This window comes from Microtus oregoni, unplaced genomic scaffold (assembly GCF_018167655.1).
Source record: "Microtus oregoni isolate MIOR12 unplaced genomic scaffold, Mior012 000002F_ref0000024, whole genome shotgun sequence".
Taxonomy (NCBI): domain Eukaryota; kingdom Metazoa; phylum Chordata; class Mammalia; order Rodentia; family Cricetidae; genus Microtus; species Microtus oregoni.
The window spans coordinates 34,934,612-34,957,916 of NW_024543061.1; the positions used below are offsets into that span (position 1 = coordinate 34,934,612).

Here is a 23,305-nt window from a genome sequence, read left to right on the forward strand (position 1 = left end):
CATATACATCCTTTTTCTAATACATAACAAGTAGGTTGATTTATTTCTTCTAGGTATGAGTTGATTTTCTTTTAAGAATATTTTATCTGAGAGTGACTCTAAATTTGTAGATGTCCAAAGAATAAAACGGATACAAAGGATACCACATGCCCTCTCCCAGACTGACCCACAGCTCTGCCTACTGCCTGTTGCTGGCCTGTTATTTCTTCTCTCTCTCCCTTTCAATACAGGCAATATATTTTCAGTTGTTTTTCCTCTCTTGTAAAGAACTGATATTAGTTGTATCCCCCGGCCATCTACCCATAAATACGGCAATGCATATTTCCAGACAGGAGCGGTAACTAGTTAATTATGTGGGGGGGGGTATGAGGGGGACTTTCCTGGATATTAATACAGGGCTGCATGCACTGTGTTAGCCCTGCTACCTTCCCAGATAACTGTCTAATTTTAAAAGCAGTATGCTATTCACTAATATGACAATTTCATTCCCATTGTGATGGCAATGTGATAGGCATTGTCTAGTCTAAATCGAGTCAAATCACAATGAGAAGTTTATTTTACACCTCAGTTTTTCTTTTGTGTGTGTGTGTTGAATGTATGTGTGTGCACTGTGTGAGTGAGTGCAGGTGTGTGTGTGTATGTGAGTGTGAGAGTATGTTGTGTGTGAGTGCAGTTAACTGTGTGCCACGGTGTGCATGAGGAGGTCAAAGGACAACTTTCAGAAGGTTTTTCCTCCCAAATGGCTCTCAGGGATTGAACTCAGGTCCCTAGACACTCATGATGAGTGTTTTCGTTTGCTGAGTCATCTTGCCAGCCCAACGGTTTCTAGAATGGTGTGATGAAACCCATACAGTGTCCTGTAACTGAATGTGGGGGATATGGAACTTTCGGCTCAGTGTGCAACGATGAACAATTAAACTAAACATGTAACATATCTGAGGCATGTGTGGCCATGTTCTCCCATGTTTCACTTTGCAATGGCACTGTAGCCTCTGTTCTGAACACTAAATACAACCTCGCACTGAAAATGCTGTCATCAAATAGAACACCAGCAGCACTGCCTACAGGAGCTTGGCTCAGGTTTCAGATGCAAGAGGTTCTAAAAATACAGCATGTTTACTGTTCACATAGAGTTTTCCACTCTTATAGGGACATAATTTAGTTAACAAAAGGCCTTTAAATTTTCCCCACTGTCATTCCTCAGCATGTATCAAATGGTGTATCTTTGGATGATACTGTGCTGAACTGACTGATTTTTAAAATTACTGTTTGAGCTGCTTACTTGAGTTTCATTAAAAAAAAATGGTTCAATGAATTTTGGTTTTAGATTAGCTCAGAGCTTCAAAACTTTCTAAAATGGCCCTAAATATGCTTCTGCTCTTTTGTACTATGTACTTGTATGAAGTAGCATTCCCAGTACCCAGCATCATAGGAGCAATCTGCCAATCAACAATCAAAGACATGGAAAATGCTCTATATCCTACATGATCAAACAGTTAGCAAAGATTTAAGTCATTATATAAGTATGGACAAGCATATCCATCTTGTTAAGGCAAATTTGTTTTCATCTTTAGTAAATGACAAAAAATATATAGAGATATATCAAATAATTGCTTTAAAATAAGTTGTTTGATGAATTCTTCTCCACAAATGTCAATTTGTACACTTATTTTATATATCTATATACATGGGGTCAGGTAAAAATTTCTCAGGCAAACAGGTTGTAGATAAAAATAAAAGATTAAGAAGCTGTTACCTATAACATGGCCCATTTTACATGTTATTGTGTGTGTGTGTGTGTGTGTGTGTGTTTTCTTCTGCATGTATATCATACGAGTATAGAGGATCGTAAAGGCCAGAGAAGGGTATCAGATTCTGGCCTGCCTGATCTGAGTGCTGGAACCAAACCCATGCCCTCTGGAAGAGCACAAAGTACTACTAACCCCTTATTTCATCATGGTCTTTATTTAGCAAGGCAATCAAACACAAAAGAAAAAGTATCCTTACCTAGACTTTAACATAAATGCTTATAATCCATAAAAATAGCTAGAAAATGTATTGTATTTTTGTGGGGTTTTACGGGGTATGCGCATGGTTTCTGTTTTGTTTTGGTGTCGTCCAGGCTAGCCTCAAACTCCCTGGGCTCTATGTTACTAAGTGCATCCATGGCATCGCTGCACCTGCTGGCACCATCCTCCACTGACAAGCGAACCCAGTCTTCTTCGCTTTCTAGCATGAGCTGAATGGCAGCGCTCTCCAGGCCTTGAGCACCAGACTGAGAGTGGCGGAGCATCCAGCCTGTGGACTGAGCAGTTACAGTCTGTCAGCCTCTCAAGAGTGTGAACAGCCGCTGCTGGGCTACCCAGCCAGCAGTAGGGAAGCCAACCTATTCATTCCTGCTGTAATGTATATTAATTCGATTGATTCTGATCCTCTAGGGCACCCTGACTAACAGCATCACCATGCCCAGTTTTACGTAATGCTAGGGATCAAACCCAAAGGGTAGGGGTAGGGAGCTCATGAATGCGGGGTGAGCACTCAACCCCCTGAGCCAGACACCCAGCCCTATTTGCACTTGTTTCTACTGAACATGCTTGACACAAGGGGAATCTGTGCAAAATACAATATGTTTTATTCTCTGGACTGAAATGTTTTTTGAAAAACTAAGATATAGTAAAATCTTCTCTGACATAATAGGTGGTAAGGACACTGTGGAAACTCTCATGTACCTTCAAAAATTACTGTGAAAATTGCTTTATAATTGTAACGGATCTTGATGGAAAATGTCAGCTAAAATTATAAACCAATTAAATAAATGAACACAGCTGCCTAATAGATACATTAGGATCCTGGACGGAGCCAAGGACTAAGCCATATGTTATTAAGAGGAGATACTTTATGATTCAGTACATACATTTAAAAAACTGACCTTCAAGGACACGGGAGGCAAAGAAGCAAAGCCAAAGCTTGGGGTTTGGCAGTTGTTAGAAATGCGTTTGTACTTGAGTTCAATCATTAATAAACTAGGTACACCAGCACAGACCACTGACTGAAGCAGTCCACTCTTCTCTCGCTACATACACTAAGAATACATGAACTGCAATAGTAACAAACTACATCTCATCCTCGGAGGGGGCTTCAAACAGAGGGGAGTGGCCTCCTCTCACTCATGCCTCTGTCAAGGGACCAAACAGCAAGAAGGCTCTTAGCTGAACTCAGACCCTTGGTATCTCCAGTTGTGAGTGATACTGTTTTCTCTACATTCCCTAGTCCAGAGACTTTCTGAGATAGCGACAGCCTAAAGAGAACTTGAAAAGGAGCAGCAATGCTCACTTTCGGAATTCATGGCAGTCGGGAGAAGGACTGGCCTCGGCGAAGACCTTCAGGTAGAAGATCCCAGGCCTGTGTAACATTCTCACACTGCAACACAGCATTGCTGTCTACAGAGTTCACACTTGGGTGCAACTGAGTTACCAAAACAAAACAAGACAGCCACAACACCAAAACCATTTCAGTATAAGTTTCTGATTTTGTGTCAGGCTGGGACATCACAGCTCTGCTAGGACACACACGGTCTGTTGGTCACAGGTTGGACATGCTGACAGATGACTTGGGAAGAGGAGGCTAACTCCCAGACAGTCAGCATCTCTGTGTCAAGCACCAATGACACAGGCAGTGAGGGGGTCCAAGGGAGCAGAGTGAGATCTGGTCTGAGGTCGGACCCACTTTGTGGTGATGCTCTTCTGCGCATTACCGCACTATTTGTTAAATAAACTAGACGATATGGCAGGCTAAGGGTTAAAACAGACACAGTTGACAGGATAGACAGGCAATCTCTGTGAACTGTACAAATCACAGCAGAACACCTGAGACACAGAGAGTCACAAAATAAGTGACTATCAATGTTATGAACCAGATTAGGCTTTGCAAAGAGCAAATACACACACACACACACACACACACACACACCCCTTTTCATTTTAGGCAGCACTTTGATTAGAGGATAACAGTCACAGTCGCAACAGTCCTCAGATGCTTACAGACCTCTCTACAAAATCCAATCAGAAGCACTTCATTAACATCAAACACAACCTGAACATCAGATACACATTCCAGAAGACGGTCAGCAGCAGCTTCGTTGCTCTTGTTATACTATGTCATTAGCTCTCATTATTAAAGACCGTGGGATAATGGGCTGATTTCAGACAAGCCAAGGTGGAAACAACAGCGCCTAAGAGAAAACTAATAGGTTCAAATAGTCCCCAAAGTAATGCATGGCTCTATGCAAAAAAAGGTTAATGTTGGCAGATGCTCAACTGTCTATCTGAATATGGCACCTCTATAAATAAAGAACAAGGTCACCCGTTTATCACATCAGATTTAAAATGTCTTGGAGACCAAACACAGTCTCTCTGTAAACTCCTCCCAGTTAATAACCAATACCTCGTAGGCAGGTTACAATGGCCTCAGTATCACAGAGAGCCTTGCTCAACAAAACAATAAACTGTAAAACAGGCTCCTTCCCTCCTTCAGGAGACATTCGTTTGCCTGTGTGGAAAAAAAAAATGAGCCCCTCAGAGCAGAGCCCCCAGAGGCAGGAGGCAGGAGGGGGTGCACTCAGCATTCCAGAGAAGCCACCTTGCTGAATGAGCCTAGAGCTGCATCTTGCATCTTACTCTGACAGCGGCGGCAAGGCAAATGACAAGCCCGGTCAGGTAAGGTATTTATCCTCACTCAGAAAGCGGCCACACCAAAGCAGCCATCTCAGAGGCTGTCACACCAACCAAGACAAGAAGTCACAAAACAGGAAGGCTATCATTGAGGAAGGTGCAGCAATAGAGACTATAATTAAGAACCGCTGCAAAGTGCTCCTTAGCATCATGTTCAGGATGGCTTGGATTACCTGCCAACTCCCCAATGAAGTCCTTACCAGCCTGTCTCTGAGGTTAGCAGCCTTTCAATCTGCAAGCCTATGCAAAAGTAGCTCTTAAAGGCTGTGAATGCAGACCCAAGGAAGAAACACCAACCTGCTCTGTTCATTCACTCAACAAATAGTTATCTCACTATTCAGGCACCAGGTTAGAAGTGCAGAGGTCACCAAGGGAGATACGCCACCTGACTTGGCAAAGAAAGATCGAAAAGGGCAGACAGATACACAGTAGGAACCATAGGTCAGATAGAGGGTTAGAGTCTTGAGAGCCCTAACAACGACACCTGTCCCAGTGAAGGAGATGAGGCAGAACTTCAAGGGAGAAGAGGCATCGACGCTGAACCCTAAAATGAAGTAAGGAACCGGCCAGAGAAGGCAATGTGAACCCACAGGAGACGGCGTCTGTATGCAGGAGACGGGAAGACGGCTGTGTGGCTGAAGCACTAGGCAGGGCTGGGCAATGGCTGCATGTGCTTCAGAATAGCTACAAGTAGGGCAGAAGAAAGAATGGTAAACTTAGAACATGGTGAGATGCCGCACATGTGTGCGTGTGTGCCTGCTTGCGTGCGTGCGTGCATGTATGTGTGTTTGAGAGAGACTATATTACATGGTTCTCAAGTGTGAGATGAAGTGTTGCACAGCTAGGAAGCTGCTCGTGCCTACAAGAACCTAGTTCTCATTGAGCGTAGACCACTACCTTCCATTTAACGAGCATCAAAGGGGTTCTGTGGCCTGCACGAGGCCACAGAGCTGGCAGAGCCACCCTCAGACTCTGACTCCTTCTGCATTTAGCTGTCTTTTCTGGGTTCACTTTTCCCCTAGGGAGGGGGGAGTGATTTTCAGGGGTAAATAGAATTGAGTTCTACCATGATGACCTTCTCCTTCTACCGTAGAAACAAAGTTCTTGAATGAAGAGAAAAACAAAAGGGAAAATAGCTGCAACAAAAATGGGACTGCATGAGCTGGGCGGTGGTGGCGCACGCCTTTAATCCCAGCACTCGGGAGGCAGAAGCAGGCGGATCTCTGTGAGTTCGAGACCAGCCTGGTCTACAGAGCTAGTTCCAGGGCAGGCTCCAAAGCTACAGAGAAACCCTGTCTTGAAAAACCAAAAAATAATAAAATAAAATAAAATAAAATAAAAATTAAAAAAAATGGGACTGCATGAAGGCATTCACAGGTGACAAGGGTGGTATGGGAATTACACCTCAATGACAGTGCTCAAAATTAAAATAATAGCCACAGAGGGGGTGAGCAGAGAGCAGCATGGTATTTCCAATTGTAACTGCGCAGAAGTTCAGTTGTTCCTCTGCTTACCAATAAAACAGACGATTGTCACGCTTAAGACTGAGTTCTGAGCTGTGACAGCATCACAACACACATGCTGAGGATGTCAAGATGACTCGGACTAGAGGAGCCAATGGTCAAGATATTTTCTACAATGTGGAGAACATAAATTCAACCCCCTTCTAGCATTTACCTGCTCATGAGGTCACCCTCCCACACACTGAGGTCAGGGAGTATCAGCCAATGGAGGCTGCGGGACACAACAGATCACAAGAACTTCTGTTCCTGTTACAACACAAGGAGGACTGATTCTCCCCAGCCACAGCTCCTAAAGCCACTCACACAAGGCACTGGTCAAGAAAGACCTCGGCTTTGCCAGGCATAGGGCCAAAGAGTCAAAATAAACACACATGGGGACAGACTATTCCAAGCCAGCCACAGAATCCTACATCACCCTAGTCAATTCACGTTAAAAACCACATCACAGGCAGGGGAGGGAGCTCAGTAGGCGAAGCGTTTACTAGACAAGCATGAGGGCCTGTACCCACAGTATAGAAAGGCAGATGTGGTGACACAGGCTTGCATTCCTGGCGCTAAGTAGGTGAAGACATGTGGATCCCTGTGACTCTCTGGGTAGCCAGCCGAGCTGGAATGGTAAGTCCCAAGTCCCAGTCAGGGACCCAGAGGGACCCAAGGTTTCAGCACCTGGGGAATGACATAAAAAAATGGACCTCTGAACTCGACTTACACACTTGTGCATGTGGGTGGACACGCATGTGCATAACATACATACATACATACATACATGGACACATAAACCTATACACACACACATACATACACACACAGAGCACACTAGGCACAAAAAATAAACCTCATTTTCTGCTACTTTATAATTGGATCGGTACAGGGAATTGTGTTGTATCTTCTTTTTCAGTCCAAACACGAATTTCACTTTCCAAATTCCTGATCTACTAGTTTCGTACAAATAGGACATCAGTACCAAATGGTTTTTTAAGAAAAGACAAACATTATTCTTCCATTTTTTTTTAAACCAAGTCTTTTGGACCTACTTTCTAAATAATGGTACACTTAAAATCAAGCCATGTAGCTCATAGTCAAGTACAAGAGATCGGGTGGGGAGGGTAGATGGGAAAGCTTGCCAAAAATGTAACCATGGTAACACCACAGATGCATCAAGCAATGGTGTTCTAATTTGCTTCATCCCCATCTCTTAAAGTGGAATCTAAGTAGGGAAAAAAAATTACATGGAGAACAATCATGAGTCTACAATTTCTGAATTCGGCAAAGTTGCATTCAACCTGCAACCATAACCTACAGGCAGTCACAGGACAGCTTAGAAATGGCCCTAGGAGGTTCACGAGCCAAAAAGATGAGGTTCTGCTATGAATTCCCTATGACCCTGTTTCCTCTCCTGCTTTCAGAAGTTTGGTGTATGTAATATGGGCCAGTGTGACAGGGAGGACCAAGCTGGATAATACAGCCTCCATTCTGTTGCCCAGAGCCACATCCTCACTCAAAACTGGGTTACTAGATCAATAAAAACGGGATGAAAATCCCTACCCTATCTGCAAGACTAGAATTAGGAATTGCAATGAATCTAAATACATACGGAATCATTCAAGGATATTATTGGGATTAAAGTTTTCAATTCAAAATGGAAAAGCTGAAATGAGTGAGGGCAACTAAGTCACGTTAACAGGTCACCCCTTCTATGTCTGATGCAGCTGCCAACGAGTCAAGACAGGACCACAGAGTGCTGCCCAAGTCCTTTGCAGTGTTCCTCTTCCCCGCAGAGCCTTGATTTACTACCAAGCAAAATGGAGGGCAGGTGATTATTCTAGAAACGGATTTCCTAAGGTTCTCAAATCTATGCGAAGCCTTTGGTCAGTCACAATTGTGATTTCATGGTGACATCAGCAAACACAGGCAGTCTAGCACACTACTTCCAAAGTATAGTTAAAGAAAACCATTTCTATACAACAGGTCATAGCAAGAGGAGGACTCTGTAAATATTAAAGTATTCTTCCTCTAGGAGGTGGTGTCTCAAAAATGGTACCTCTAAAAACTCTTTCAAACTTCAAAGAACCAAGTGACAGAAAGCAGAAAGTAAAAGTCCCAGTACTAAAACCAGAATCACTCTTTCCTTGAGGTGTGAACGGAATCAATGAATGAATGCCATGTCTTCCCAAGATGCAGAGGTAAGACCAGCCTGTTCACGGACACGGTGCGTTCATGTCCCACTCTAAGGCGGCTGTCGATTATCCAGTCCCAGCGGACCAACCCACGGCCTGCTTGTCCTGACCCTGCAGGTTTCCCTTTCAGAGGCCTGATGGTCTATATCTGGCTTGCTCAAATTTGGTTGCATTGAACATCTTTTAGAGTTTTAATCTGTGAAAATCCTTCTTTTTCCCTACAAATCCAGACGTGGGGATTTTAAAATCTGGTTGTAGGGATGGAGAGTGACTGTGGCACACCCCCACCGAGGGCCTTAAAGACATAGTGGCTTCCACCCTGCTCAGTCTCAGGGTCTCTGCCTGGCTCGCTCCATTAAACACAATGACACTTCCATTTCTAGAGGCTTCACCCTGTCAAGGCTTTGTGAACTGTTGGCACGCTTCAGCCCCTCTATATTTCACAGCAGCTCCATGGAGCTAGCATGACCGACACGGTCTTTACACAGATAGGACAGTGAGCTCACAAAAGGTAATTTGCCCAGCGTTTAAAACTAGTAAATAGCAGAGTCCAATGGAAACCCAGTCACACAGTCACACCATGATAACACGCTGTCTGTCCCACTGGCAACCATCATCTACTTTACTTAGGGCATCATTAGGTGGACTGACTGCTAAGTGTGCCAGAACCATCAGCTGAGCTTCCTTACCCACATACGTGAGCGTGCGCGCACACACACACAGCAGTGAGACACTAAAATGAGCTACTTACAAGGCACGGCATGGCGGTACAGGTTGTCCCTTATGGTCTGCTGGAGCTCATGGTCCGGAGACCCCTTCTGGAACCGCTGGTTGAGAAAGTGTCGCAGGTCCTTGTTGAGCCTTCCTCCTGCAGGAAATACATAAAGCAGACAGAGCACATCAACAAGAGAGGGCTTTCCGAACAGTGAGCAGTCAGAGCTGTGTGTGAGGAAGCAGCATCCTGCAAACCCAGCGAGACCCTCAGACACAGTGAGGAAGGGCTTCCGTTTCCCTCTGCAGGGGATACAGCCAGGGAAGGCGACAAAGAGAAAACAGCATGGAAACAACTAAGGTTTGGGCCTTATCACATGCCATACCAGAAAGCTGAGTAACAGAGGATTTCCTCTGGGCCGTGCATTTAAGTGAGTGCCGGTGACATTAGCAGACACTCTCGGAGGGAGAATGACCAGCTGAAACTGCCAAGAGGACAACCTGGCAACAACTGTCAAATAGTAAAGCATTCTTCGCTGGTTACACTTGCAAACCGGCTCAGAACTCCAGTGTAATTTACTATAGCAAATGAATAAAAGTAAAAGCAAGCAAGAAAACAATGTACAAACAACAAAAAGAAAAGAACACACACATGATGCTGACACATACCTAGGTGATAAGAACATACAAACTCAAATCAGAAGGAGATCCTACTATGTAGTTACCAGAACAGAATTCAAAGGGTGAATAAATCTCACCTTTCAGCAAGATATAAAACAAGGTTTTATATACAGCTAGTAGGCGTGTAAGGAGGCTCAGCCTCATGAGAACACAATTTAATAATTAAGACAAATTTGCACAGAAAAAAATGAACAATTTCACTAAAAATGAAGAACACAAAAGTAAGTCCACAAAAGAAAACATAAATGAACTGTTCAGTCCTAAATTATAAACAATCCAAATATTTCTCCAGAGGCAATGAAAGAAATGATGTTTATGAAGTGCTGCACAACACTGAAAAAGGAGACATTACAAATACATAAGCAATATTGATAATTCTCAAGCACTTAACATTGAACAGAGACACAGAAGAGAACAAAACTTCATCCATAAAGTTTTTAACATGTTCCCTCCATAATAGAGGGAAACAAAGACTAAGCAGAACAGCATGAAGGTACGGAGTACCTGGATCTATGGAGTACATAGATGTTTCCTTATGTACCGGTTAACATAAGCATACGTCATGGAGGCTACTGAGAAATACTATACTACATTCTATGTGCCCATAACAACCACAATAATTATTTCCAAATAAATTTTTAAAAATAATTTATTTAATTTTATTTTATGTGCATTGGTGTAAGGGTGTCAGATCCCCTGGAACTGGAGTTACACACAGGTATGAGCTGTCATGCTGGGAACTGAACCTGGGTCCTCTGTATTGAAGGCCAGTACTCTTAGCTGCTGAATCATCTCTCCAGCCCTCCAAATGATTTTTTAAGAAACAGAGAAGACAATGAACTCCTTGAGGAGCGAGCCAACCTAGAATTGATTGGTTGTGTGATATAACACAGGTGCTATGCATCAGAATGCACAGAATCATCCAGGAAACAAAGCTAGGCAGGGTGGCTGCTGAGTGGGTCCCACTGCACTCTTAGGTCCAGGATTCACTAGGGAGTCCACCAAAAAGAACAGGGTAAATGCTGGCAGTGAACAAACACAAGCCCAGGTATGGACCCAGCTCCATTATTCATGGCTCATGAGCCTCTCTTCTCTCACTAGTAAAAATAGAACAATGATATAATAGTGGCCACATCACATGGCTGCTGTAAACAGCAGAGGGGATGACATGTTAGGACAGTGCAGGGCAGAGTAGAAGCACTTAGTGAAAGACAAAAACTGCAATCACCACAGTGTCAAGTGGTCAGTTTCTGAGGTGAGGGGAAAAAAATAAAATCTAGCCCAAACATAAATTAGTCTTCTTTTTCAAAAGTTAAAAAAAAAATCACATAAGTATGAATGTTATTCAAATGGGTTAGAAACAGCAGGAGACAAACCATAAGGCAAGAGAGTTTGGACTAAGGAATATTTCCAGTGCGACTAGAAATGGGTGACAACAGTGTTTTTGTGCTAGAGCAGTGAGTTCTTAGGTAAACTGGGGCTGAGGATCAGGAAGGAAAGCTAGCTGGTAAATCACTGGTAGGTGTGAGAATCACACTTGCTCAGCTCTAGCCCCAGGGGTAAGGCACTCCTGAATGATACTGAAAGAATAAAGCTTCCCAGTTGTCTACAATCTAGGTGACTCTTGACTGGAAAACTCCTATCAAATGACTGGAACTACTATGACATTGACGGAGTCAGGAAGGTGGCTCAGTGAGCAAAGGTGCTTGCTGCCACGTCTGAGTTCAGTCCCTAGAACCCACGTGGTAGGAGAGAACCAACTGCTGCTGCTGTCGCCTGACACGTTTGCCCCCTCACTTGCCATGACACTTGTGTGTCCCCCCCCCACGCCCACGCAGAAAAATAAAAACTTAAGAGGCACTGAAAACTATCTTAACTATGAATAGCAAAGAGGGAGGTCTGTATATCTAAATACACCGTTAGGGACCAAAGCAAATTCACGAGAACATACGGGACCCATTAGTTTGTTCCCTATATGTGACATAGGTGCTATCTATAGTCACCATCTATAAGATAAACCAGAGGTTTTCTGCCAGATTATCCCCAATCTTAGGTTCTCACTAAGCAAGCCAGCTGTGGTTTATGGGCATCAGACCGAAACTCCTCTCTTCTGTAAATGTGCAAAGGGCAGGGTTAACTATGCTGCCAGTTAACATTTACTCTGCATTCCCTGACATTTGGAGGAGCAGAGCTTCCACCTTCACATTCCATTAAGGATACTGTACTTTGAGCATCTAATCTCAGATTAATTAACAATTATTCAGAGGACATGTCAGTAAATCTTTTCCTAACTGCAAGGGCATTGAGCCAATGAAATAATAAATTGTAAGATAGATAAATAATAAATGGCAAGTATGTCCTGGTATCTTTACTTTCATCCAAACTCAAAGTTTGCTTTGTAAGTGGAAGAAAGAACGTAAGTCAGAAGTATGTAGAGCTTTGTTCAAGAAAGAGTTCAGAACTAGGGCTGGGGTGATGGCTCAGTGAGTGACTGAGAGCTTGCTCGGCAGACATGACCCCGGTTCGAATCTCGAGTACCCATATAAAAACTGGTTGTGGCAGGATAAGCCTCCAATCAAAGTGCAGGGAAAGACAGAGATCAGTGGATCCCTGGGCAGCCAGTCTAGCCAAATTGGTTTGGATGAGAGACCCTATCTCAAAGCCACGAGAAGAGAAGTCGGGTGTGGTGATGCACAACCACACCCCAGTACGTGGGAGGGAGAGGCAGGTAGATCTCTGTGACTTTGAGGCCAGCCTGGTCTACATAGTGAGTTCCATAGAGCAAATAGTGGGGCCCTGTCTTTATAAACCAACACATACAAACACCTCCCACCCCACTCCCAAAAAAAAGAAGGAAAAGAAAAAAATTAGGTAGAAACCAACTGAAGAAGACACAACTTCTCGTCTTTACACATATGCATGCACCTGCACAGACACCCACATGAACAGGTGCACATGTCCATCTGAACACACATGCATGCTTGCACACACGTGCCCAGAGATCATTCAAAGAGGTTTTAAATTTTAAAAAAGACGATGGAACTTAGACCATACTTGAATTGTTATTACTTTATATTTGTTTTATATTTTATCAATATAAGAAATCTGTATCCTTCCAGCCAATAAACATGGAAAGGGAAAAAAAGAAAGAAAGACATCTGTATCTTTCAAGTTTCCAAATATATCTTTGCATTTTCCACTGAGTTTTCTGAAATTTAAAAAGTATCAACATATCATCTTAATATTCTATAATTCCATTTTTAATACACCAAAACCCACTTTCCTTCATATTTTTTCAATACAAACCATATTGCTCTAAATGTTAGTGAAATGACGTGAAGGAAAAATGCATAAAAGGTCAAAAAACTGATTTCCAGGGAGCAGAAGCTTGGTCTGCAAGCAAGAGCAGAGAGGAACCTCCTAGGGTGTGTTTAGAACACATCTCGGGGATGGAACTGCTGTTCATCCCATTTCCTTCGCATGTCTTCAGGCATATCATGTTTCTTTCCTTTGGGGCTACAGGCTGGACTTCAACTGTGACACTGGGCTTTCTGTCTCTTTCTGGACAAGAGAAGCACATGCTATCGACAGCAATACCACAGTGAAACCATGACTTTGGATAGTAACTACAATAAAAACATTTTAGTTCAGGGAAAGAAAAGGGAATTTATTTTTGGTAAATCAGAACTTTCTGTATTTTCCTTCCAACTTTAAGACAGCCATAAATTCCTACAATAAGATGTAGCTTGAAAGGAAGAGGACAGGATTATTATCAACACTGACCAGTCCACTTCAACTATGTCATTTGTATCAGAGAATGCCAGTATAGTATTTCTCATGTTTTTCCTAACATGTTTGGCCCCAACATTTCTCTCACTTGTCAGAGAATTATAATTACTAGGGAGTTAGTGTTCAATAAGGAAGAGTCTCAGCTGGAAACATTCAAAGGGTTCTGGAAATGGAGGGTGGTGATGGCTGTGTGGTAATGTGAGGGACTTGATGCCAAAACCTCTCCTAGAAGGTGGTTAAAGTGAAATCTTATGCATATTTTACCACCACAGCAAAGTTATACCAATTATCAACCTTAGCTGGGCAGTGGTGGCACACACCTTTAATCCCAGCACTTGGGAGGCAGAGGCAAGAGGATCTCAGTTGACTTTGAGGCCAGCATGGTCTACAAAGTGAGTTCCAGGACAGCCAGGACTGTTAAACAGAGAAACCCTGTCTTGAAAAACCAAACCAAACCAAACCAAATCATCAACCTTGAGAGACAAGCCAAGCACAGAGGCGCTTAGAGGTTGAGGCTGAAGTATACATAGTTAAAAAACAACCTGAGCTGCATAGGGAGATCTTGTCACCAAGAAGCAAACGAAAACACTAAATTTTATGTGTGGGTGTTGCCTTGTGTATGCCTGTACACCACACAAGTATGGAGGTGAGAAAAGGGTGCTGGATCCTCTGGAGCTGGAGTTACTGAGGGTTGTGAGCCTCCTCATGGGTACTAGGAGTCAAATCTGGGTCCTCCAGAAGAGCAGCCAGTGCTCCTGACTGCTGGTTGAACCATTTCTCTACCCCCTCAAAGAGAAATATTTGAAGATATAAAGTTGTACAACCAAGGAAAGCTATTTTTGTCCTGTGTATGGACACACACACACTCAAACCATAATAAAATCATAGCTGTACAGATATATTATATCCTTGGACTATAACAAATACCCTTATAACATACATATACAGATGAGCAAACACATCAATTCATCTGACGCATTCCTCTTCAAACAGAAATTTATTAAATGCCTACAGACAAATATGCTGTGAACCCTGAGGCTATGCTGTCCCTAAACAGAGGGCAGCTAATGAAGTAAAGAAAGACAGTCACTCCTGCAAAGTGTGGAGGAAAGTATTCCAAGTAGGGGTAACAGCAAGTATAAAAGATTCAGAAACAACAAAGAGGTAGGCTTGCAGGAAAGAGCACACAGAGCGTCGTCAAGGAGGAGCTTGGGGAAGAGAGTGAAAAGGACTTCCTAGGTCCCGACAAGGAACTCCTATTTCACTTGGTGTGCAGAAGGAACGTGCTCAGGGATTCTAGCCATAGCAGAGAAAGACACGGTGTAAATTTTCAGGTGCAGTGGGCTGTATAGTAGCAGGTGTTAGGAAGAAGCCAGTCCATACACACTAGCTATGGGATGTTGACCCAGGAAAGGGCAGAGAGAGCAGGAGAGGATAAAAAGATGTGATTGAGTGCTGGAGAGGGCTGAATGAAAAACGCCTCCCATAAGCTCACATATTAAACACTTGATCCCCAGTCAGGGGCAGTTCTGGAAGGTTGTCTCAGCATTTGGAAGCAGAGCCTTGCTGAAGTAAGCATGCCACTGGGGGGCAGGCTTTGAGGATTTATATCCTGGCCCCACTTCCCCTTCTCTCTCTGCTTCCTGGAAGCAGACGAAATGTGATCTCTACACTCCCTGCTTGCTAGGCAAGTCTCAGGCTCTGATTCCATGCCATATCAGACTCTGTTTCAGTCAGAATAAATGCTGTTCTCCTCTAAGTCACTTTTGATCATGGTATTTTATAACAGCAACAGAAACGCAGCAATATTTGTTTTTAAACTGGCAATGAATGGGTCCCACAGCCCACAGAGTTCAGGTGATCCCATTTAGCTATAGCCTAACTTGTCAGATCATACCATCTATGAGGATTTAAGCCCACATGTTATAGCATTTTGTAGGCATTTATGAAATATAATTATGTTTCAAAATGCTATCTATTTTATCAATTCACCACAACCTATCTATCTGTAAGAAGAAACCACACTGAAGCCATTTTGAATAAAACTTCCATCTTGAATAAGGGTCAAATAAAGTTTAAGTTCCCAAGACCTCCCCAGACCTCCCTGGGTAACTAATATCACTGGCATCTGGTTGGCAAGATTTTGTGGGCAAACCATCCCACTACACTTGAGCAAACCAACCAATGAGAATATGACCACACAGTAATATTCCTAGGAAACCCCCTAATCTCGGAATCCTAGTTGACGGAATATGTAACTGTAACTTAGCACAGATATTTGTGGTGTTTCTGCTTAAATGCTTGCTGAGACGGAGATTCGGTCAGCTCCCGAGTCTGGACTGTCGTCTCTGAAGGTCACTTTCTGCTGCACTGCCTAATCCAATAAAATCTTGCCTTCTGTAACCTTTTGTATCTGCTTAGGTTGTTTTGCAGCCTTGGACTCACAACATACCCATTACCAATAGGTAAGCATGTATCTTATCTTCTGTGTCCAAAATCCATCCAGAGTTGGCTGCTATGCTACAAGCCTAAAATCTTGGCATTTGGGAGGTGGAGGCCGGATCAGGTGTTCAAGCTCATCCTTTGCTGTGTAAGGAGTTTGCGGCTAGTCTACACGAGATTGTGTATCAAAACAGAGAGACAGCATAATCTATCTGTATTTATTACTTTTTCATGATCCTTGATGCAGTGATATTGGAACAATAAGAATGAAAATGTTTAAGGCTCTTGAAACAAATTCTCTCCAAAAGGCTGTATTGCCTTTCCCACATCCCACCTGACCTTTTATTATTAGTTTTTTGAAGTTATATAACCAGGCTGTCCTCAAACTGCAATCTTCTTGCTATTAGGTGCAACTCTTTCCCCCAACCCCGTGGTAGTGCTGACAGTATCCTAAACAGAAGGACTTAGGCCTGGTAAACAGAAGGATTCATTACTGGATAATCAAGCCCAAAGGCCATTCTCTATTTACCAGAACCACCCTTAATCTTCCTACAATGGTCAAGTACCTAGGGTGAAGACTTCTAGTTTAGTCTGGATGGCCTGTAGCAGCTCAAAGACCCCCACCCTGCTGTCACATAAAATCTGTCTTCTGCCATTTTGTAGTCTCTCTGCCCCCAGACCCTATTGCCTTGGGAGTCTGATTCCAAATAACCATTATTTTCCTACCCCTGGAGCAGTCTAGTTGGGTAGTTTCACCGTGCCCTTGCTTGCCTATACTTGCCTTTACGTCCTATGTGCTGAGATTACAGATGGGCACCACACCACAACTCTTAGCTCCAAATGGCTCAAAACTGGCATAGAGATTAATCAGGTATCAAACATTTGGATGCCCTACGTCATGCTATAATGCAAGCCTTAAATTTAAATTATTGTTGAAATTCCCTGTAAATGGAATCACTTGATTCCCAAAGGTCATACCAATTTCTAGGGTATAGAAAAAATATCCTAAATCACTCATGTGACAGAGAATGTTGAGATGAGAATGGGTTTTCCCTTTTAATTAGTTTCCCCTAATCTTGACAAACTGCTCTCCACAGAAAATTAATTTAGAGAATGGCCTATTGAGAAATAATGAATGACTGTCATTATCATGTGTATTTAACCAAAAAAATGAAAAAAAAACTGAATATGTAAAAAATACATAAACTGGGAAGATTGAATATGTCAAGTCTTTATATAGTTACTGTGAACTTCTTTACCCCAAATAGCATTAAAGCAATGGCCTAAATCAGGTTTGGCTACATTTTTCTATACAGGATGAAATTTAAGTACCTTTTCCCAGGCTTGAAAGCACATACAAGGTCATGCAACTATTCCATTCTGCCTTGGTGCTGTGAAAGTCAACAGGAACCTTATGTAAATAAGAATGCTTCCCACCAAAACAGTATTTACAAACACAGGAGAGAGTCAGATAATATGGGGAACACCTATAATCCAGTAAAGCAGAAGATTGAGGCAGGACGACAGTATGGGCTATGTAGTGAGATCCTAACAAAAAAGTCTGGAAGAAGAAGGGGAGGGGAAGAGGAGGGAGGAGGGGAGAAAGGCTAATAGACATGAGCTTAGAGTCACACTTTATGAATAAGAATTCTGCAAAGAAACTGCTTCTGAAACGACTGGTGATTACATTTCAATGAAATTCTATGCTTGAATTACATGTTTTCTTGCTGTATCATGATCCCCTAAAGAGCCACTCCCTCCCCACCTATTTGCCAGACCTAATATCCTGATTAAGAGATAAAACCCCCTGAAACGTATTCTATTAACAAAACCTTATTCTCCATCAATGGAAAGGCTAAGAATGCTGTCAGGTACCATCTGAGGCTCACAGCTGAGATTCTGACATTTCCACCAAGGAAATTTTAAAACGCTTGATTTAGCATTTTAAAATGGTCTTGGTAGTGTACGCCTTTAATCTCAGCACTTGGGAGGCAGAGGCAGGCAGATCTGGCATACATAGAGAGTTCCATGACAGCCAGGGCTACACAGAGAAGTTCTGTCTCTGGAAGAAAAGAAAAGAAAAAGAAAGGGGGATAAAGACTTGATTTATAGCTCTATTTGTTCTTTCAACATAAAAACTCCAAGACACTGTTTCAGTGTGGAGATGCTGAACTGCGGGACCTAAATGCATGTTCCAGAATGAACCCTGTCTTTCTGTCTTTCATTCCTTTGATGCACAGCTGTTTCTCCGGGGAGCAAGCTCCTGTTTGGGTGTTGGCCCTGCACCCCTAGGTGGGTGAGCAATTTGACAGGGACCTCTTTAGAATCCATGACTTGGTGGCAAAGAGCCTCCTGTTTGCTCAGGCATGTTTCTCAAAAACCATAAAAAAAAAGAACAAGAAAGAGAGAGAGGAGGAAAGGAGGGATGGAGAGAAAAAGGAGGGAGGAGAAAAGGAAAAGGAGGAGAAAAGCACACACGAGAGAGGTGGCAGAGGAGAATCCCATATGCTGATGAGGCACAAGAAAACACTGCTTATATTAAACACCCAATGAGGACGGGCACAAAATATTTTGTCAGCACTTTAGGAAACTGACTTTATTATTATTTCCTGGCCACCTTTTCTATTTTTTTTCCCCCAGTGAATCTTTTTTTATAACAAATTTCATCCCACAATGAGAAGAAAGTTGAATTAAGCACGGAAGGAAAAGCAAGCTCAGGTTTAAACTCTATCGTCTCCATGTCTGCATTACTTACAGCCTTTCTGTTCCCTGTATTTATTCCAGCTAAACTAAGAAGCAGAATAACATCTGTTCACTGGGGGAAAGGGGTGGGGAAAAGAGACTTCCCGAGAGAAAGCAGAAAGACAGTGATCCCTCTTGTCTAAGCTTTATAGCTGATGCAAATTTACGGGCAGCTCACAAAGCAGTTGGGCACCCAAGCTCAGACCCCTCAGCAGCACCTGAAGATGCATGTGTGCCCATTTACGCCCCATGCCAAGGCACTGGAGTGACAGTAGTGCCCACTGCTGCTCTTCCTTTATCGTCTTCTCCTGTTCTCTACCTCCTCTTTTGTTTCTTTGTTATACTTACTCACAGGGACAGGGATACGTGCCACAGTGGACTGAGACGTCAGAGGTCAACTCATGCAAGTCAGTTCTCTCCTTCTACCGGTGGAACCTGGTACTTGAACATTGGTGGCTAGGATTGGTGACAAGTGCCTCTCTCTATTCATGGAGCCATCTCACTGACCTGACGGTGACATCCTGAAAAGACATCAACTGGACCTGCTAGATTTGAGAGAGGGTAATGAACATTTACAGACAGCGTGTGTACACTGACAAGGGTGACTGCAATCTGCCTCCAACCGAGGGAAGCTGTTTCTACTGCTGGTGTCGTAATGAAGAAGCACAAATCAAAGCTCAGAAAGCCCTTCATCAACCATCTAGAAAAGAGGGATGAGCTGTCCAAGTGTCATTATTAGTCAGGAGACGCGGACAACAGGAATGGAGCATCGCGCAAGAGGCGAATTAGGAAACTAAGGCCAAGAAGCCAGTGCCTATTTAATCAAGTTCTCACATCCACAAAGGTTTTGTTTCCTGAACAGCTTCTGCTTTTGGAAGTTTTCCCAAAGCATGGCTGGTGTTGTGGAAGCCAAGTGATACGAGACATGTCGCCGCACAGGAGGACTCTGCCTGCCAGCAGCGTGCAATCTGCATGTACATGATGCTGGAAAATGTTTTTTTTTTTTCTACCAAGGTAATCAGACCAACAAGAGGCCAGATTTTCTGAACTTCCCCATGGCCCCTTTGCTCTGATTAGAAGGTCACATCAGATTATGAAGTCAAGCTCTAATCAATGGAATAAGATGCAGTCACTACCTATACCAGGGATAAAAGACAAGCAGTCCCTTTGGCTACTGTGTTCATTAGCTTCATTTGGGCTCTGGTGCACCTGTTTTACAAAAGGAAATTGTCCTGCTGAATTACTTTTGCTCTTTTTATTTTTTGTTCATGAGTTCCTCTGTGCAACACCAAGACTACTGATTTCCCAGCAGACCTCAAGCCAGATTACACCAGCTCTAATCTAGCCTCCAAATTCTGCAGCAGGCTTTAGACAAGTTGCTAAATCCCCGGTGATCTTTTGGCTTTCCCCAAGTATCAGCTGATTATAAAGATGGCACGCGTGCTAAGAATCTGCTGCCAGGCTTGGCATCATCAGACCTCCACACACTACCAGGCTTGGCATCACCAGACCCCCACACACTACCAAGCACACTGTAAGTGCACACTAATTTGTTCTTCTTTCTCTTACCAAGGGTCATCTCTAAGAGGTGTGCAAGCTTGAGTAGGCACTGAATTTAATACAAGTAATACAATAAAGACTCGGCTGAGAGAATGATGAGTGTGGCTGGGAAGGTCTAACGATGCTACTGAAAGAATACTGAGACACACACAACATCTGTGCCAAAACGTACAGAAGAATGTCATCGGCTGGAAGTGATGAAGTGCAAGGGCATCTACACCCTATAGTCATAAAATGTGGTGAAATGCAAATAGTTATAGACCTGGAAACACAGAGCAGTGATGGCCAGATGTGAAGGAAGTTGAGCTTAGTAATGAAGGTGCATGTTACGCTGTTACTCACCTTCCAGATGGGTTGGAAATTTTTCAGAATAAAAAAAAATAGACTATAACATTATTTTTGCCACAGCAGTTATAATTACCATTAAGCTAGCAAACATCTGTACCACTCCCAACATGAAAAATATTAACTTCTCTTACTAACCACAAAAGTAAAGTCAACAACTCTCAATGTTCTTACTATGAAAGAAAACCTGAACGAAACAGGGAGCTGACATCTGACTGACACTACCTTGCACACACACTCAGCCGTGATGTGTAAGCAACATTCCTTCCAGGGAAACAGCCCTCCCCTCCTACCCACTGGCAAAGCACTGTCTTGCAGGGTTTTAGGACTCTGGGGACAAGAAGGACCTTTCAAATGTTTCTATGCAAATGTAACCGAGATCCCCTTGGCGTTGCTAGAACTGAACATCCACACTAATTAAGACAGTTGTTCCCTTGCCCTCCCAGCCTCACCTCAATTTAATCTCTGAGTGGAGAGAGAATCTGGGTTGCAAACCATATTCTGCTATCATTCGTGCAACAGATGGCTGGGGCCAGCGTTCCAGGCACTCTGACCCACGCTGGTAAACCACAGAGCAACAGCATCACAGTACAGCACACCACTGCCATTTATACTGGACCAGATGAGAAGAGACAGGAACGGTAAAGCATACAGAACTAGTGAAGTCTTAAAATGAGGTGAGATAATTTTCTGCTGTAGGATATTTGTATACTGTGTGACAATGTACTGCTGTGATTGGTGTAATAGAAAGCTGAACGGTCAATAATTAGGCAGCAGATATAGGCTGGACTTCCAGGCAGAGAGAGAACTCGGGGAAGAGGAAGCCAGGGTCACAGCACTCGCAGAAAGCAGCATGAGCAGTACCAAGAGAGGAGGTAATGAGCCACGTGGCAGAAAGTATATTAAAATAAATGGGTTAATTTAACTTATAAGAACTAGTGGGACAAGCCTAAGCTATGGCTGAGCTTTCATAATTAATAATAAGTCTCCGTGTCATTATTTGGGAGTTGGCTGGCAGGATAGAGAAAGACCCAACAGTTTCCCACTCATGAAGGCACCTTTACAGTTTATTCTTTGCATACAATCTTTGCTTTAAATACAGTTCAAAGTCAAAAACCAAAAGGAAACAATAGAATCACCAAGACCAAGGAGGGCAGAACTGAGGGAAGGAATACTTCATCTGTGCACGTGGCTATGTGCATGGTTTTGGAGTAATTTCGTATGTTGCAATCCTGTAATAGCCTGTCTGAGAGGAATGAATATACTCTAAAGAGGCACTAATGTTACTCTCTTTGGCTATCAGATTAGGAAAAGAAAGGGTCTCCAAGAAGCAAAATTTCCCCAGGAATCTTATGCAGGGTGAAGAAATGGCTGAAGCCCTGGGGGCAGCCAGAGGAGGAACTAATGGGCTAGAGAAAGAATTTATCTCCCAAAGGATAGGATTACAGTGGACGCTGGGAGCTGAGACAGTGGATGCACAGGGACCAAGTCACCCCTGCTGAGTTATGGGCACCTCTGGCTTCTTTTTAACCCCCGAGTCTCAGGACCTCCAAGATGGGCTTGAGGTAGGGTAGGGATCTGGTCATTGGCGTTCTTTGTTCCTCCTGGAGCCACACTGACCACATCTCTTCCTCTGCTTGTAATTATTAATTTGGCTCTTTTAATGGAACTATTAAGGAAGGTGGATAGTTGGGGCAAAGGGAGTGACACCCAAGTTCGGTAATAAACATATTAAGAGAAATTCTTAACTCACCGAGATGCATCTCTCTGGACAGACTATAGTTCTTCCTTGGTGGATCATCAGAGGTTGCTAATTTCCCAAATTCTATCAACAATTCCCATTATGACATGCCACCATTTCCAAGCTGACTCACTGCCATCTTCCAGCTACTATTCCAGAGCGACTTACAAACAATGGGCTATAAAAGCCACTCGGTAATTAGGACACTCCACTGGCCATATGCCAACTCAACAAGAAGACGTGATGTATTGGGAGTCACTGGCGCATCTGCCAGCCTGGTTCCCCTCTGGCTGTAGAATAACACTGCTCTCAATAGCCATTTGTTCCTGACTAGAGGGCTGACCAGCAAGCCAGCAAACAAAACAATCAATAAGTGCCTGTCTTTGCCTCGCCAGTGTTGGGACTCTCAGTGATGTCACCCTGCATGGCTTCCATTAAATAAAAGAACTTGTCAGTTCTATAGACTGAACTTGGGTCCTTTTGCAAGCACTTCACCAAATGAATTATGGTCACATTCAACCCTTACAGAATTCTGTTTTTATTTATTTATTTATTTTCTCTTTTTTTTTGTTCTTTTGCTTCATGACTGCCACCTGGATATAAAACAAAGGGCGTTAAACAAGCCAGCCTTCTATGTGGCCAGAACGTAAAGTAATTAAATCTGAGGTCGGCATCAGGCTGAGTCCACACTCCCACGACCACATAATATGGATAAAAGAATGCAAGCCAAGGGAAGCAGAGGGTGTCCTGTCGGCTTTGTGGAAAGAGAGCAAAGCGGGGAGCATCAAGGGACATCCCTACTCTGCTTTAATCCAGTCCCAAACATCAGGGCATGCAGCCTTTATTCTCAATTTCCCCGCTTAT

General features: G+C 43.2%; 1 protein-coding gene across 19 annotated transcripts in view; it reads right to left on the reverse strand.

Moving 5' to 3' along the window:
- Magi1 (membrane associated guanylate kinase, WW and PDZ domain containing 1) overlaps positions 1-23,305 on the reverse strand; it is a 592,347-nt gene that overhangs the window by 235,323 nt on the left and 333,719 nt on the right. For all 19 annotated transcript variants that reach the window (XM_041638327.1, XM_041638278.1, XM_041638324.1 and 16 more), the window contains exon 2: positions 9,182-9,298. In XM_041638327.1, the coding sequence (XP_041494261.1) occupies positions 9,182-9,298 (117 nt within the window). The remainder of the gene's footprint in view (positions 1-9,181; positions 9,299-23,305) is intronic.